The sequence below is a fragment of the Pyrus communis genome, chromosome 7 (assembly GCF_041283825.1).
Source record: "Pyrus communis isolate YQ-2024b chromosome 7, ASM4128382v1, whole genome shotgun sequence".
NCBI classification, from domain to species: Eukaryota; Viridiplantae; Streptophyta; class Magnoliopsida; order Rosales; family Rosaceae; genus Pyrus; species Pyrus communis.
In genome coordinates, this window is record NC_142571.1 from 17,683,244 (window position 1) to 17,701,888 (window position 18,645).

Consider the following 18,645-nt stretch of genomic DNA (forward strand, 5'->3'; position numbering starts at 1 on the left):
AACATTACAAAGAGAAAAGTAGCAAGTTGAAGAAGATTTTAAAATTGCAGCGCAGTTATCAATTTAGGGAGTGATTACCGCATCCCCTTCTTTCTAGTAATTGGATGAAAAAAATTAATGAACAAAGTTAATAAAAGAATCATCTAGAGATAAAAGGAGTATAAAAATTACTCCGCTATAAGAAATAAACTTAGAATCGTCAATTAAGTAAAAATAATTGCATGAATATAAAACAAAAAGTAGATCTGACGCGAAATTACAAGCAAAAGATTAAAGCGTACCGCATGAAATTAATCAATTATTAGGAAGCCTATTCCCAAACCAACCCCACTTTAATATATTGCTACTAAGTACTAAAATGCCTTCCAATGCCAATTCAATGCCGGGAAGAAAGCAATCGACATAATGCTCATCCACATGACAAGAATTCGACTTTCACCTTTCTTTTTCTAAGATAAACTACGTACTCTTTACATTTATGACGAGAATTCGGCTTTCACCTTTTTTCCATCTTCGGATCTAGCCATGTCTAGTTTGCAATCTCCCTTTTAGTCTCCTTGGAAGCCTCTTTTGCAGCTTCATCATTTGAACCCCAAATGGCTTCAGATAAGGTGGGAAGCTTGATTTCGCCCTTCCTATTGAGTGGTATGGTAATGTTCCCAACTACAGGAAGGTCAACGATGAGACCCAAATCCAACTCATAGTCAATGTCCCAATCCTTAGCAACGTCCTTTACCAATGTCACAATAATACTATGCGGCACCTTCACCAGCACCTCCAATACAGTAGTGCCACTTGCCTTTATCGAGCCAGGGTCTGGCATGTTCCCAGATGCAATAACCCTAATTCACATATATAAATACAAACCCAGAAAAGGATCAATATACATCGAGCAAAAGTTTGGATGGACAATTTCAAAATTTCTCAATTTTTTTCATCTGCTGCACAAGTCTATTAATTTTTGTTTGATTTATTCAATTCAAAATCTTAAAATAAACAGAGGCGTGCATAAAACGGAATGTGTAGAAATCTCTTTTTCTAAATCATATGATTACCATTTACAATTTTCCGTAAACTAATATACCCTTAAATTTCTGCAGATTAAACTGAAGACTCATCAATTTGACTCGAAAGATTGTCAGATTGTTAAATCCAAGCTCATTTCAAAAGGCTATCGGGTTTGATCTCATTCATTGAATTCAAAATTAGGGCTCTATTTTGATCGGAAACCCTCTAATTGGTTAGATATGTAGAACTAGAAAATTTACAATTTTTAAAAAAGGGTTTCAGTTTTGATCTCATTCATTGCTCAAAAGATCACTAATACTGAAAAAAAATGTAACAATGAGAGCTGAAACTAACTTGCCAACGCTTTTGAGAGTGTATTTGATCTCGCAGATGGGGAGAGGATGTGGGTAGGGATTGTTCACAGAGACCTTTGCAATGTAATCCGCAGAGTCAAAACTCACTTTCTTGAAATCAACATCTGTGAGGCTTGCATCAGGCTTCGGCACATTTGCTATCTTTTCTGCCACATAGTGTTTGGCCTTGTCCACCAACCCCGACATTTTCCAAGATGGAGATCAAGAAATTAAGAACAAACCAATAGATTAGCCAAAGAAAACACAGATGAACAAAATAATGTAGATTGATTTAGACAAGCCTTACAGCCTTGCTGATTGAGATTCAGAATTTCATTTGGGTTATATATAGGAGGTGCATTGCTTAATTAATTTGTGGTTTTCCCACAATCACCTTGATTATAATCACATACGTGTTGGGATTATATTATTCCTTATTTGGATATCGGTGATTAGATAACATGGCTGCGTAAATTTTGGTATTTATAGTAATATTTGTCCATTTGATTAAGCGTTAAGACTAAATAATGGCTGTGTATTAGGTCAAAATGCAGCATGTATGCTACACCAGAGATTTTTTTTCTTTGTTTCTTACAATTTTATTGAGAAAAATATGTTAACTTCTCTTAAAAATATCGGAATACAATCCAACTGAAACATGCTTGACATATTCTTCTATTTTAGTAAAATATAATTAAGCAGAATATTAGAAATCCCTAAAATAGAATCGAAGAGAATGAATTTGATATGTATGGTAAATATTCCCCGTGGAGCAAAACATAATAGGAAAACTAATGAAAATGATTTGAAAACTTTGAGTTTTAACGAAAATGACAAAATAAAGGGTAAAGTGAATAGTACCAGGATTGACTTTTAGTGTAAAAATGTGGTTTTTCGTTACAGTGAACAGTACCAGGAGCTTTTCGTTAAAGTTCCCAAAAATAATCTGAAAGATCATGTAGGTGACACATTTACTTTTTTCTTAAGAAGGCAAGAATGCTCTTACTAAATTGGCAAGACCCATGAGACTCCCACCTGCAGTCTAACATCCCTAGAGGCTCGAGCGGCTAACTACAATATCACTAAGCTCCCCTGCCCAAAGTCAAAGGCATTAAAGATATGATCAATTACTCAATCTTATCTTTAATACTCTCCTAATTAAGGATCAACTCAAACAAGTAAGGAATCCCAAAAATTTCCAATTAAGGATACTTCCAAGATAATCTCAAAATATTATTTATTAGGATTATTCCTTCCTCAACCATCCTACGAATCCTACGAATAACTCACCTTGGCCAATCGGATGCTGCCACATGTCAGGGCAAAATCCTACACATATAGTTGTCCCTAACTCTATAAATATTCCATCTCCACCAATCTCTGGTAAGTTTTTGCTACGCACTTAAGCCCTAAACTCTCTCTTATCAGAGAAACTGACTTAGATATCAAAGATCCATTGGCCCAACCCCTTTCCCCTACTCATTTTACACTGAGATATTATTCATAAGAACATCATAGTGATGATGGAGCTATAAAGTTCCTTAAATAGGGCTTCCAAATGGTGAAACTTTAACCATCTCTTTTTTCTCACACAAAATCCTTTAGTGAGGATGGAGCTATAAAGTTCCTTAAATAGGGCTCCCAAATAATGAAACCATAACCCTCACTCTCTATGACCAGTTTTGGGGTGTTAGTGGGTCTTTTACCCTTTTGTGATTTAAGTTGTCATACAACTTAAGTCATTGGGCTTGACTACTCAAAGCCCATTGGACCTTAAGGCCTAAAACTAACCAGATGTCTAAAACAAATTTGTTGTTTGATTAATCCTAGCCATAAACAATTAAACCATTAATTGTCTTTACTCAACTTTTTTGTTTCTTCAATCTCTACCTTACACGGTCTACGATCTATTAGGTTCTAATTAGTGAGGCAATGGAAGATTAGAACTTTTTCTAATCGATTGTGAATTGAAACTTACTTTCAATTTTCCCTTTAGTGATTATTAGGGGTGGGCACGGGCCGGGCCCAAAATTGGAGGGATTGGACTGGACTCGGTTGGAAATAAAACGGGGCGGGGCGGGGCAGATCTTGCTATTACAAAATTTGAAGCCGGACCTAACCCAGCCTGTTTAAAATGGGCTAGTTCCTACGGGTCCAACAAGTACAATTTGTTTATTTTTTAGTTTTTTTTTTTTAATTTTCAATATCCCAGTTGAATTTCCACTCGACTGAGTTTAGATCCGAGTTTGAAATTGAATTGTTGGAGAGAAATAAGGCGACATCAGAGACAAATCAGAGAACGTGAAAGCGTGCCTGTGCGAGAAATAAAGAGTGAAGTGGAATGGCAAGTGAGATTCGACCTTAGATTGCTCATCATTTTTGGGTTTTCAGAAAATGAAAATCAGACATCGGGTTTTAAAAACACTATGAGTTTTTTTTTTTTTTTGTTGGTGCAGAAGAACTGAGTGAGAGAAAGATTTGTGATTGAGAGATGAAAATGGTGGAGAAGAAGACAGTGGATCTGAGTCCCCGTTTCCTCATACAATGGATGGAATGGAGCAGAAGATGGTCTGATGATGGATGACATTCTTTGCAACAAAAGAAAAATTAAATAAATAAATAACAAAAATAAATAAAAAAATAAATAAAGAAAACGAAAGTAGTAATAGTGTATTGTAGTAAACAAATGTAGTACTAGTGGATGTGTACTACCAAAGCAAATACAATATTCCAGAAAACGAGTGGGATTAGAAGATACGGGTCCGGCTGGGGCTTCGTTTCCTTAGACTTTTGGATTCACCTCGCCCCCTTTTAATTCCGTGAACCTGCCCCACCTCGCCCTTCCTTGTTTTGTATTTTACATTTCCAAATCCGTCTTGTACCCGTCCCTAATCGCATGGACCCGCCTTGCCCCATGGGTCTAGGACCCGTTTGCCCACCCCTAGCGATTATACATCTTTAAGGATTCCATAAGCCATAATTGACACCTAACAGTATGTCATGGTTATCCAAGCTAGACAAAAGAAGTGGAGAACCTATTCATATTAGGATTACAAATGCAATACAGTCTTTCTCTAATACAATACTCTCTATCACATTGTTTAGTATGATAGTTTATTCATGTTTACTATCTAATGTGATTTTCTTGTCTATATGATTACCTTAATATGGTTTAGAATGACTTCCTAAATCTCATTCATACTCTGCTAGAGATTTGTAATCGTATCACAGAGTATTGTCTCTCAATGGTTTGAAGGTTAGAGATCCCTTATTGCACATTCACCTACCTCTATGGTTAAGTAGCTTAATCCCAATTATGCCGTGGACATCCTCTGATGGAGTGCCTTTAACATAGTTAAAGACCAATGAACTAAGCACACGACAATTATGATACCTCAAGTGAAACGACTACTTTACATTATCTTAACCATGACTTCTCATGTGACATGAGTATGAGAACTCTTCGTTGATCATGTTCAATGGACTCATTCTCTATTGAGCTTCTACATTCTTGTCTTTACATCAATCACACCAATGACTCGAGACCAGTCACTCTCCCAGACAGAATACATAGCATGTATTAATCTTAACATATCGTTAATGCATAATTGGCAATCTTATGATCAGGAACATTTATGATATGTGTACAAAAGATCATGGTCTCATGAATCTAACTTCTTTAGATCACATTCTCTTAATCACATATTTCTTGAACTTATTGGTTAAGCGTATAAGATTTATATGAGACAGCTTTAAACAATAATCTTTACCCTTATATTAAACAGTTTAATTTAACATGTGAAATGTCCATAAAGTATCATCACATTGATTGGGTTTAGGGCACATTTTCAATACGACGAACCACATGGCCAATCACAATGCCCACGACCCTTTCCTCACCACAAACCCTTTTCCTCACCTCTGCATCCACAAAACTCAAATAGGAACCCTGGAACTAGCTTCAACAAAAAAAAAGGTTTTTTTCAATAAAGATTTTGTCGATTCCAATAAAGGTGAGTCTAAAAAACACCACAAATGGTTTTCTCTTGTCATTCTAATTTGATTTTTGGGCATCCATGTGGTTTTCTCTGCAATTGTGATTTGGAATGAAAAACTAACTTATCCAGTTCTCAACGAGTTGTAGAAAACTTCGGCAATGATTCTGGCCAAATCCTTGTAGTTTTGGCAAGGCCAAACCCAATTAGGTCATTTACAACCTCCCTGGATCTAGTTCGAGCCTTGCATGCTTGATTTCAGGTTTGCGTAGTGATTTCCATCGAAGGCACAAAAAACGAACGAGACCTTCTAGGCCATTTTCTAGTCATCTTCAGCCGACTATCGCCTCAAATTTGGTATAATATTATTCCTTATATCTCCAGCTTTAATTTGATGTATGGATGTTGCTTTGGTTGAGATTTAACCTCAAAACAGATTTTAGAACCTCTACCCAATTTCTGGCGTGGCTGCATGGCTACCCAGTTTCCCACTAAATATTTGGAGGCAGACTTTGAGGTAAGTGATTTACGTTTTTCCCACTAAATATTTGGAGCTTATATTTAAAATTATGCTTAATATTCGTTTGGTAATTGTTTTTAGGCTTTAGATGTAATATAAATATGCTAATTTTGTTGGGTTTTATTTTTAAAGGCTTTTATGCAGTTTCCTTATTACTTTATACTGTGATTTGTGGTTTTAGCATTGGGGACTAGTCCTTCACCGTTAGAACTCGAAAGACAAGATACGATATTTGTTGGTTTGTGGTTGATCTGTGGAGGAAAGATAAACAATAGCTCATCAGGTAAAGAATAAGAATCATGATTTCAATTTGGAAGCCATTAAATTCTTAGATTTAGTTGACTTTATTTTCATAGCAGAAAATGTTAGAACCCATCCTTGATTTTACAATATTTAATTTTTGAAAAGAGTGAATTGATGAAAATGCCCTTAGAGGCGAGATTGTTGACTTTCGTTGACCGTCATTCCACAACGCGTATGAGCTACTATTTTTATCGTATTAGTGTAGTACTCATTGCTACGAACGCGTTGGTGTAAGTGAAATCGAAATCGGAGTTACGATTAAGATTTTACGTGTTGGAAATATGCCCTGAAAGTCAATCTTTGGAAGAAACCTTTCAGGACAATGTAATGATGTATATATGACTCTTATACATCGGAAGGCAAAGATACTAATTAAGACTATCTCAATGAACGAAATATGTCCTAAATAATGAATCCATGGACAATGGATTGATGGAAGAAGTAATCTAATGATGATTAGACTACAGAGACCTTCTTCTCATAACCATTATGTCCAAAAAGGTTCCTGGTCATAGGATTGTCGGAGGGATACTGACAATGCATAGACTAGTACATACTATGTCTGCTTCAAATGGAAGGATGGAAAGTCTCATCCCATTCGTGTAGTGACACTAAGACAAGTATGTAGGTGCTCATTAAAGGAATGAGTTCACTAAACACAATCGAACGAGAGTACTTGCATGGAGGTCTACTCACATGTCAAGCAAGTAACTCTGAAGTTTGGAATAATGTAAGTAATCCTTTGACCTGAGACATCATAGATGTCTAATGGTTAGGTCCTTCATCTTTGATCATGTCAAACGACATTCCACTGGAGTGTCCACGGCATTGTTGGGGTCAAGTTATCTAAACATGTAGGCATGTGAATGATCAACAAGGGATTTTTGATCCTCGTTATGAGAGGAAGAATACTCTGAGATATGATTCAGGAATCTTCGGCCGATGTCTCGAGCGTAATAAAGGAAAGCTTTCCTATGCGACTCAATTGAATCATATAAGAATGCATAATCACATTAGGGGTTTGACATAGTATATACATACCCTAGTGATATGATTGAGAGTATTGTTTTAGAGAAGGATCGAATTACATTATAATTCCAACTGAATAGGTTCTCCGAATAAACTTCTACATTAGCTTGGGTAGCCATGATATATGTTTAGATGTCACTCATGGCTTGTGAGTTCTTCTAGATGATTAAATGTAGTCATCAAAGAAGAAGGTGAATTAAAAGTAAGTTTTAATTCACTAAGTGGTTGGATTAAATATAATCAATTGGATTGGTGCCAATCACCTCACTGCCTTGCTAATTAGAACCTAAAAGATTGTTCACCAATACACTCTTGTAGTGAGTAACTAATGGATGATGGAAATAATTAATTGGATTAATTAAGTGTTGTGATTAATTTAGAAAGTCTAAAGAAATCATAAAAGTGATAAAAGATCGTTTTGGGCTTAAAGAAATGTTCAGGTTTAATTGGGCCCATTGGGCCTAAACCCATTGGGCTTTTATTCAAGCATTGGATGACTTGAAATAATAAAAGCCCAAAGCCCAAACAGCACAAAGAAGGCCGGCCAAAGAGAGGGAGAGAGAAGGTCAATTGTTGACTTGTTTCTTTATGTAATAAAAGGAACTTTATAGTGAAAGTTTCATAAGGGTTTTTTGTGTGTTCAAAACAACAAAAGAGAAAAGAAAATAACTCTCTCTAACACTCAAAGGGCCGGCCACCATAGGGGGATTTTAGCTAATCATTTTATCACCCCTTTGGTTATTCCTTCATCCTTCTCACTACACTAGTGGGTGAGGATCTTTAGAGGTTTTCAATTTTGGAAACTTGAAGAGGACCTAGGAGCACTCATTCTCAACAAAGTGGAGGAGGCAAGGAGGGAGGCTAGGCTCAAGGAGTTCAAGGAGCAAAGAGCTTGGAGGTGGTCCATCCTTGGTCTAAGATCTAGATCAAGAGGTATAAAACTACTCCTAAACTTTGTTCTTCAATAAATTGTTTTTGATGCATCATAAATAAACCTATGAATCTTGAAGGGGATTTTCATGACTAGAGCTTTGATATTAATTGATGACATGCTTCCGTTGTTTTCGTATATAAATTTTGAATTGTATATGCATGCTCGTCAATAGAAATCCCACATAAATCTCATATTTTCCCTTCATTACGGAATTACAAAACTTGAAAGTGTTCTAGTAAATTTGAATTTTAGATATTTTATTATTTTCTGGTGTGATTTTTGTGGCCCATGGGGCCCACACGTGACTAACTTCTCTCTATTGCCACGTATCAATCTTCCCCAACTCTCTCGAAACATTTTCGATGTCTTTTCCTTCACTCTCTCTGACTCCCTTATCTCTCATTCTATGAAACCCAGCAACACCGGGAACCACACAACCACCTGACCACCTATGTCTCAAACATCAAGCCCTGACGTGGTCACTTTCTTTCTCCTCTCTTTCTCTCTATGCATAATGGCACCACCACTGTTCAAGACTTTCTCCGGCAATTTCTCACTGTTCTCGACGAAGGTAAACCTCAAACCCCCCTCCAAGAACTTCTTAGATCTTGTTTTGGAGTACGATTAGGGTAATTTTGAGAGTTTTTGGTGATGTTTGAATGCAAAATCAACTTGGGGAAATTTCTCCATATTTTTTTACGGGACTCAAGATTTTTGCAGGTCATTTCTAACCAACTCTAGCCACGGCTTATTCCAACTTAGGTATGTACTTGTTCCTTACGTCCTTAGCTTCATTTTGGCTTTTGAATTGTAGAAAATGGTTGAGGTTTCGACCCCTATCAGAGCTGTTGAAAATTTCCATCCAAAAAGCCAAATCCGGCTTTCTTCTTCATTAGGTCCGATGGGTGCAACCCGTGAGCCCAAAACATATTGATCCAACCCGATTAGCCCAAACCCAGATTTGCAAACCGACCCGAACCAGATCCCAAGACCCATTTATGAAATCGGATCTAGAATATTCCTTGCGTTGATTTTACATATTTTTGTCAAGACCTCTTTTGGGCTAATTTCTATGCCCCGAGTCTGTTTTTGACATCTGTTTAGTGAAGTTCCAAAGTTTTAACGTAGTTGACCGCCTTGGCGGCTTGGTTGGCTTTTTGGCTGACCTTTGACTTTTCATTGACTTTTACAGAATTTACTCATACCCCTTCTTAATGAATTTTGATGCCCTGATTTTGAATTCCCTATTCATTTTTTCAAATTCAAACGTTTTAATTGAGTTTTATTAATGGGCCTCAATATCATGCTTAGGTGCAATTATTATCGGAGACTCCGGCTTTCCTAGCTCGAACGGATGTGATCTTGCAAGTATCTATGAGTGGGTCTTTTCTTTTATATATATATATATATATATATATATATATATATATATGTGTGTATAAATATATATATTAATGAATTTCCTACGTGATGCCATAATTAAATTAATGTTTACACAAAAATGTCGTAATGATGAGAATCATGAGATCATTATAAATCCAAAGGGATGCCTTAATTATATTTATGGTCATGAATAGTATTATGTTGAGTAGAATTATCGATTTTTCTGTTGCATGATTATATTTACGTTATCTGCTCATCATGTACTACACTGGTGTTAGTACTCGCCCGGGCCAAGCCAGTCTTCACGTGTATGTTCACATCGCACCGTATGCTCACTTTAGATCCATTGCAGGTGCTAGTCCTGTCCTAGATTGCTATAGGCAATTAGGGCTCATATGTGATACACATAGCGCTAGTCTTTACGTGATTGTAGTACTAGAGCGTAAATCATTATTACACCTAGTCTTGTTCGCGTCAGAATATCTTTGCATAAACTTGTTTGTCAGCATATGTCGATGAGCACTCGATATGATATGTTTATTTATGCAATATATTGTAATTACTGGATGTTATATGTTTATATGCGGAAATATTGGGAATTATTGAATGTTTTCAAGATATTATTGTTTATGGTAAGTGTTTTCTTAGAATATGTAATATATTATGTTTGGAAACTATACTTGCTTTACAGCAAGGGGTTATTACGTTTTCGAAAAAAGTTTTATAAAGTTTGATTTTTAGGCCCACTCACCCTTGTTTTTCACCCCTCCAAGTTTTAGTAGCAGCGCTTTTGTGTCGACGAGGATTCTTGGCAAATGTTGGTATAGGAGATTACTGTACTTTACTTATGCTCTGACATCACATGTGAAATGGGTTCAATCTCACTCACATGTGCACTCTTGCATTTAGTTACTTTTAGGTTTAAATTTATTCATATTTTCCACATCACTACACTCTATGGCTGCGTCACCTTTCTAATGTTGACCAGCACAGCTTGATTCGGAGTTCAAGTGGACATTCCAGGTTAGGGTGTGTCAGAAAACATGTATTAAGAATTGTTATTGTCATTATTAGTATAAATTGATTGTTTGTAGAACTAAATTGTAAAAGCTTGTTTGTAATATCTAGATTTGTTTTTCTCTAATATTGAACTTTTTGGGCACAATAACAAAATTGTGCTAACATGGCTTGGAAAAGCCATCTGACATGTCATCAGAACAAAGGCACAAAATAGCTCTTATTTGTGCTAAGTCTTTGAGTCCAGAATGCTATATTGTGCCCTATGACCAAAGGGCACATCCATAGAGAGCACAAATAATATTTAAGTTGTTGCACTATTGCTATTGTTATAAGACACCTATATTGGTGTCCTTAAGCCTCATAGGGCACACACACACACACACACACACATATATATATATATATATATATATATATTTTTTTTTTTTGTGCAGTGGCAATTTTTCTTGTAGTGACATATGAACACGAGTCGTTAGATTTCATTAGATTAAAAGATCCAATGGCTCTTATTTACATGTGTAACTTAAATTTACGCTTTTGATGTTCACTAGAGAAAGCCTCAAGAACCACAAAAACCATTAGGCTCGGTTGCTTGAGGTCCAGTCCACTTAAATAGTAATATATGGTTTGGTTCCTTTGGCATTCGAGGAAGAAGAGTTTTTGAGTAGGATTTTGTTCCTTCGGATCCTAAGTATGTTGTTACTGCCTACTTGAAGGATTGGTTTTAGGCTAATGGGTTTCCTTGATCCTCCTCGATCTTGTGCCTTATATTCTTTACCTTGATCCTCCTCGATCTTGTGCCTTATATTCTTTAGAACATCCTCCAAAGGGCTTAGGTAAAATGTAATGTTGATAGGTCTTATAAAGGGCTAATTTTATTAACGATGGTGGGGTCTTCAGAAATTCTTCATAGCAAGAGGTTGCGGGTTTTTGTGACAACCTTTGTTGAGGTGAGATTCTAATTGCTGAAATTTGGGGTATGTTTTGCAACTTGTGCAAAATAAGGGATATAAGAATATTTTGGTTGAATCTAATTCTGCCTTTGCTGTGGACTTGATTTTAAATGCCAAAGTTGATATTCAACTTTTGGGGAGTTTGATTACAAATTATCGTGATTTTATGCACCATAATTGGTCTTTTGAAATTTGGCATACTATTTATCGGAAAATGAATTTTTTTATTGATGAACTGGCTCATTTGGGTTTAGATCTAGTCTTTTTTTAGCAAACTCCTCCATCTTGTCAATCTCGTTTGGTTATTGATATAGTTGAGATCGTTTGGCCTTGAGATAGTTTGATATAGTTTTTAAAAAACTTCATTCTAATATTTGGCAAAGATGACTTTTAGACTAAAACCATGAGTAAGATCAAAATATAATTTTAGTCCCTTGATACATTAATAACCTCACTTGTTAATTACATTTTTGATTTTTTAATTATTTATCTTTTTCTTCCTAATTTTAATGTATTAATTTTATTTCATTATAATTATAATTATAATTTCATTTATCATAATATATATTGTTGTAAACATTTAAACTAATTTTTGTTATACAATATATTTCAATGTACTTTGTCTTCTTCATTTAGGTACATTAAATTCATTATAATACATTTAGGTATACATATTTTGATACATTAATTCAATATAATACATTTCGGTACTAATATTTCGGTGCAACATTTCGGTACATACATTTAGGTACATTAATTTAATATAATACATTTCGGTGCATATATTTCAGTGCATACATTTCGATACTAACATTTAAATACATTAGTTCAATATAATACATTTCAGTACATACATTTTGGTACTAACATTTAGGTACATTAATTGAGTCTTTCAAGTTTGAAGAATGTTAAATAAAATTAATAAATTAAAAAGAAAAAACTTTTTTTTGGTCAAAAAATAAATTAAAATTTGTATATTAATAAATTTATATATTTAATGGGAGACATTAAATAAAATGCACATTAATTATTTTGAATTAAGGACACATCAAGGGACTATAAGTCTATAATCTATATATAATCTAACACCAGGTTTATTTTAAATTTCAATGTTCTTGAAGGATTAAAGTTAAAAAATCCCTATAGTTTTTCTTTCTTTCAGGCTTTATGTCTCACTATCAACCAAAATGTTATCATTCTTTTATTGAGCGATATTCTATTCTAACCAGGGTAAGGATTTTAGTGTCTCATATTTTATACAACTTGCCAATGGGCAAGCTATAACTAGGTTTTAAACTCGCCATTCATGAGACTTTAACTCGAGACCTCCCAGTTACAAGTGGAGCAATTGTAACACTATTCACAAGCATATCATTTAGAAAGCAAGAATAAAAAAAGGAGTCTAAACATATGTATATCTAGTAACACAAAATATACAAAAGACTAAAGCCTAATGCATAACATATACTAATATTGATTCTGCAGGTACTTTGATCACATTTAATTTCTTTTTCTTGATCACATAGTCAACAGTTAATACAATTTTTTTTGGGAAGTGTTATTGGCACTCCAAAAATCTCATTCTACAGTCCTCGCAAGTGTATTTTCTTTCCTAATATAGAAAGTTGGAGTGTAGAATGAGATTTTTGAAGTGCTAATAACAATTCCCTTTTTCTTTTCTTTTTTTATACAAGAGGATACTAAGGGAAGGGGACTTGAACACATGACTCATAGTCTCGGATGCAAAGTAAACTTTCTTAACCCACTTGATCTACAAATCTGTCGCCAACTTGTGCAAAGGGTTAATATATATAAGTACAAATGCCAATGAAAGATGACATATAGTGAACTTGTTAATTAAAACCTAGAGAGGAACTGCATTTGCTTCAGTAGAGGAGTTAGGGTTTCCATGAGTTTCTCGCAAGGATGATTGTGAATTCCTTCATACGTTGTCACGACGATGCTCGTGTCTTTAGACAGCCTCTGGACCTGTTTTTTCACATTGCATGTGTGATGTGTGCAGCGATAATAGCTCCTACAATACATAATTAATTGAGTAAATGCCCTAATAGTATCATTGTGCTTAACTAGCTGGACAAAAATAAACTACCCCAACATATAAATTTTTGAATCATTCACTGCATATATATTGTCACACAGTTATATATGGAGGGTCCTATCCTATATAATACACATAACCAAATAATTACAGGAGTTTTGGATTCAAGATGCTAGCTAGACAACCTCAAAGGTTGCTAGCTAGAACATAATGTACCTATATGATTGGTCCAATTAATGGCTTCTTCTTTATGGTATAAATTAGTCTAATTTCCCTAATCAATTTAATATTGGTATTTTAAACGACTTGGGAGCTCTTTTTTGTGGGACAAATGTTTTGTTAGAATTGTATTTTCTACTAACAATATACTTTTTTGTCAGATTCATATTTTGCTATTAAAAGTACATATAGGATTCGGATTTTGAACTTTTGAAATTTTGGATCATAAATTTCTGATGACTTCAAATGACAAATATTCATGTACTCAATTTTCTTCTGGGGTCAGGCTTAGAAATGTTTTGCTATATTAAATATTATAGACAAACCCTAGTCATGCAAACAATTTGACTAAATAACTTGATTCACTATGTTCATTAGAGAATTCACAAGTTCTGACAAATTAAGCAGCTAAAACGATGAATATGTGCATATCATACTTCGTTTATGTCTCAGATTCCCTTGATTCACTAGCCAGCGAAGTAACCAGTATTCATTATTTTCAAATTTTTGTTTTCTAGAATAATAAAATTTGTTCCCTAGCTATATTGATACATGGTATGAACAATGTGTTCATATTTATAATATTTATAAAAGAAAAAATAATGAATAAACCTGGGATATGAGCTATTCTTGACGGCTTTCTGTCCATATTTTCTCCAGCGGTAGCCATCATCAAGAATATCATCCGTACTCCGAGTATGGAAAGCAAACCTAGGTCGGCTTGCCGCTGCTTTTCTCATCCTACCCCCAGCTTTCCTTTTAATACCCACCTTTTCTTCCTGATCTGCAGCTTCACTAATAATAGTCCCAGCAGAGCCACTAATATTTTTGTCCACCGTAGCCATAGGCTTAAAACTATTAATCTGATCATGACTAAGCCAGCCAGCCGCCTGAGTACCACCAGAGAGAAGGCTGACCCAATCAATGTCTAGAAGATCAGGAGGGTTGGTCATCAGTGAGGAGGATGAAGAGGGTGTGAAGAGATAGGGAGGAGGAAGAGGAGGGTTTTGGGGTGGCGGGGGCAACAAGAATGGTAACGATAAGGGCGGCAATTGGGAGGTTAATGGAGGTGGATTATGCTGTTGATGATGATCCTCCATTTATAATTAATAGGAGTGATCTGATTATAATTACTGAATAATCAGAATAATGATGTGAAAGGAAGCGAGAATGTTTGATGGAGGGAAGTATATACGAAGTCCTCTCCAGCGAGGTGGTGGAAGGTGAGAAGAAGTTGGACTGACGTGCACGAACAAAGTTAGAGAGAGGGAGAGCGAGAGAGAGAGAGAGAGAGAGAGAGAAGTTGTTTGCTTAGGGTTGAATTAAATGAGAGGATGGTTTTAATTGCCGTTTTTGGTATAACCCTATGTTGTTTACCCTAGCTAGGGTAAAAGCTAAGGCCAACCACATCTCAACTACTTCTGTTCAACTGCAAATTTCAAGTACAAAAGGTGACGTGCCAAAATATGCATAACGTTATCATCAATGCATGGATTTGCATGCATCTCTCTCTCTCTTTCGGATCTTCACCTACAAGATTCACGAGATAGGTATTTCTGTAATAGTTTAATATATTGAGAACTGTAGGACACATGTTCAAATAATAATGCCATAAGATTTGGGTTTAGTTTGACTAGATACTGTTTACCAACCAAGCCAAGCAAAAAGGTTTGGACCGAGTTATGTGTATGTTTGCAACGCCATCCTCATCTATGTGACCCACAAGCATTGTGACAGTTTTATCTCTCTATTGATTTCCTAAAGCAAATAGTTACCTTGAAGATGTGTGTATGAAAGGAGAATGACTTATATGAAACATGTTCATCATTATGTAGTGTTTTTTGTTCAATAATTTAGTGTAATGTGTAAGATTTTCTCTACATGGCAATGTGTTACTGCTTCGGGAACCCATAGGCAAAGCCACCTTAGACCCAGGGGACGGATGCCCCCACTAATTTTTTTTTTTTTTTTTTTTTTTTTTTTTTTTTTTTTTTTGAGAAAAATGTACATGTTGCATAAAGCAAACTTACATGAGAGACATTATATTAGCATCAACTCTTTAAGTTGCTACTATCACCATTGAAAGTGTATTTTTGGCCATGAAATTTATGAGAACAATCAATTGAGAAATCAGATGAGATCAGTGGATGAATGATAATATGGTTATTTTTATAGAGAGAGATATTTGATGGTATTGTTAATGAAGTTGTCATGCAACGTTTTCAAAACATGAAAACACATCGAGGGATATTGTAATATATTGTATGAAAAACCTTATGGATATATTAAGTGTTTTGTTTAGTCAATTCTTGAGCTTTTTAATTTGTGACTTTGTTGTTTGAGGATGCCCCATCCATACAGATCTCTGAGAAAATCATGTAGTGGCGAACTCATTCCATGTAAGTTGCTTTTATATGAAAGGAGAGATTGAGAACCACTTCCTACCAATGTTTAGGCAACACATAAGCCCTTAAGGTTACCTCACCACTCTCTTAGGATTGGAGTCTTATTTGGTGTTTGATACACTCAGGACTTGTTCAACCCACGGCAACTCTCCAAGCCCCACCTACCTTCCCTGAAACTCAACAATCAAATCATCGTCGTTGCAGTAAGGGGTTTGCAAAGTCCACCTGCAAATAGGTTCAGAAGAAGAGTTCAGGGTTTGATGATGATTTGAAGGCATATTTGATATATATATGATTGGCTTGGATTGATTTGGTTAGGTTTGAGTGTTCCTATTTAGGCTTCTCATTTTAAGTTGTCTAAAATAAGTTGATAGAGGAAATGTGTAGTCTCAGCTTATCCAGGTATCAATTAACCCCATATTTTGGTTAAAGATGGAACTAATGTTAGATAACCCAATTCAGGTCAATCAACGCCCCCTAATAGTTTGACATACGAATGAACTAGTAGTATACGATTTATAACTTAGAGTTGTTTCCTCAATACATTTTAAAGACTACCAAAAAGAATTAAACTATGTGGGTACAAAATGTAAATGATGCTTTTGAATGCTTCTTTAGAAAGAATTTCTCCTCAAAAGTGCTTCAATATCACCGCTTCTAGCGCTTCTATTAGAAGCACTTAAAATTTTTAACAAAAAATAATGCAACTGCTTTCTTGAAACACACTAGTACACTTCCTTGAAAAGCACTTAAACACGTGCTTCTTCAACTTTTTTGAAACACAAAAACACTTTTAACTTTTTTTCTGTCAAGCATAATCAGAAACATTTTAGCGACTTGAAAGTGCTTTTAGTTATTATAAAAGCAATTCCAACATTGTTGTGTTATATAGTTCCAATATCATAATATTATGATATAGTTGAAAACAACAGACCTTAAAAGTGCTAATTTTAAACACAAGACTATTCTAAACAACTCTACTATACAAAGAGGTGAGTGAGAACTTGCATTGTTGCACTAGTCAATTGACTTAACCCACATTTCACTACCACAAAAAAACACTCTGCGCGACGAAATAAGTTTGTTGCGCAAAATACAATTTCGTCGTACAAAACCTTGCATGACGAAATTTTGGTCACGAATGCTTTGTCGTGCAAAGCTCATGAAGATAGGGTCTGCGCGACAAAAACTAATCTTCATCGCGCAAAGATTTTTGTTTTTTAATTTTTTAACTAAATTAAATTAATTTAATATTTTGCACGATGAAACACTACGTAGTGCAAAGATTTTTGTTTTTTGATTAAATTAAATTAATATAATATTTTGCACAATGAAATATTCGTTGCGCAAAGATTTTTATTTTTTAATTAAAATAAATTAATTTAATATTTTGCGCGATGAAATATTTTGTCGCGCAAAGTTTTTGACTTTTTTTTTTTATTATTTCTCTTATATTAATTGTTTGCGCAACGAAATATTTGGTAGCGCAAGATTTTTTGAATTTTTACTTTTTAAATTTAATTTAATTGTATGATTTTATTTTTTTTAATTACTTTAATTTAAATTGACATATTCAAAATAAAATTACATATAAAAAATAGTGATCAAGTTATCCAATATATATAATGTATTCAAAATGTACACATAAATTAACAAAGTACAATAATAAAATCGTAATACAATTCTATTGTGGTGGTAGTGGTGGGTGATATGGTTTGATAGCATCCTAATCCTCAACTTTAGCCGTCAAAGTCTCGACGATTCCCTACAAAAAAAACATTATGGTCAAATAACCAAAACATAACATAAAATAATACCATAAAATTGGCATAATCTCCCCGAAAATTGGTATACCCCAAATCCGACCCTAAACTCCACCCCTCACTCTATACTCAAACCCAAAGCCCGCACCAAACTTAAAATTAACTCCAAAAAAAATATTAATGAAAAGAAAAAAAAATTAAAATTTGGGGGAGAATATACCTTTTGGCAAGATTGAGAGTAAGTGAGAATGAGAGGGATGGCTGAGTGTGAGAGAATTAGAGGAGACAGTGAGAGAGAGATGAGAGAGTGAGTGAGAGTAAGAGATAATGAAGAGAGAGAGGGTCGAATTTGGGGAGAGGGAAAGAAAGAGGAGAGGTAAGAGTAGAGAAAGACATTGAGAAAATTGTGGAGTTATATATTTTGGTTTTAAAAACCGTATCACTTTGCGTGACAAAATATTGGTCGCACAAAGTCTTAAAAAATTTATAAAATTTTTTTTCCCACACCCCATTTTTGGCGCCCGCCCAAATTTTTAGAGTTTTGTGAAACGAAGTGTTAGTCACGCAAAGTTTTTGACACACCCCGACCGAGATCGGAGCGTGCTGGCCGTCACACAAAGGTGACGTAGCCATGTGCACGTGCGGAAGCTAAAGTAGTAATATGAAAGTACGAATAATAAAAAAAAACTAGCATACAAGTA

At 34.9% G+C, this 18,645-nt stretch overlaps 2 protein-coding genes across 2 annotated transcripts; both read right to left on the bottom strand.

The window, feature by feature from the left end:
- Positions 1-203: 203 nt before the first annotated feature.
- On the bottom strand, positions 204-1,695 carry LOC137735429 (desiccation protectant protein Lea14 homolog). The gene is made up of 2 exons (XM_068474851.2): positions 1,363-1,695; positions 204-842 (listed from the first exon to the last, which is right to left on the bottom strand). The coding sequence occupies exons 1-2, from the start codon at positions 1,566-1,568 to the stop codon at positions 530-532; spliced, it is 519 nt and encodes a 172-aa protein (XP_068330952.2). The 5' UTR covers positions 1,569-1,695; the 3' UTR covers positions 204-529.
- An 11,472-nt stretch (positions 1,696-13,167) lies between these two features.
- Positions 13,168-14,975, bottom strand: LOC137733229 (putative WRKY transcription factor 56). The gene is made up of 2 exons (XM_068472380.2): positions 14,389-14,975; positions 13,168-13,533 (listed from the first exon to the last, which is right to left on the bottom strand). Exons 1-2 carry the CDS (start codon positions 14,874-14,876, stop codon positions 13,356-13,358), a joined length of 666 nt encoding a protein of 221 aa, XP_068328481.2. The 5' UTR covers positions 14,877-14,975; the 3' UTR covers positions 13,168-13,355.
- Positions 14,976-18,645: the final 3,670 nt, after the last annotated feature.

Bases quoted from the DNA above. Each gene is read 5' to 3' on its own strand.
- LOC137733229 (XM_068472380.2), bottom strand. From the start codon at position 14,876: ATGGAGGATCATCATCAACAGCATAATCCACCTCCATTAACCTCCCAA. The intron at 13,534-14,388 runs GTTTATTCATTA...TATGTATTGTAG, and splicing joins AAGAATAGCTCATATCCCAG to GAGCTATTATCGCTGCACAC.
- LOC137735429 (XM_068474851.2), bottom strand. From the start codon at position 1,568: ATGTCGGGGTTGGTGGACAAGGCCAAACACTATGTGGCAGAAAAGATA. The intron at 843-1,362 runs GTTAGTTTCAGC...TATGTGAATTAG, and splicing joins ACTCTCAAAAGCGTTGGCAA to GGTTATTGCATCTGGGAACA.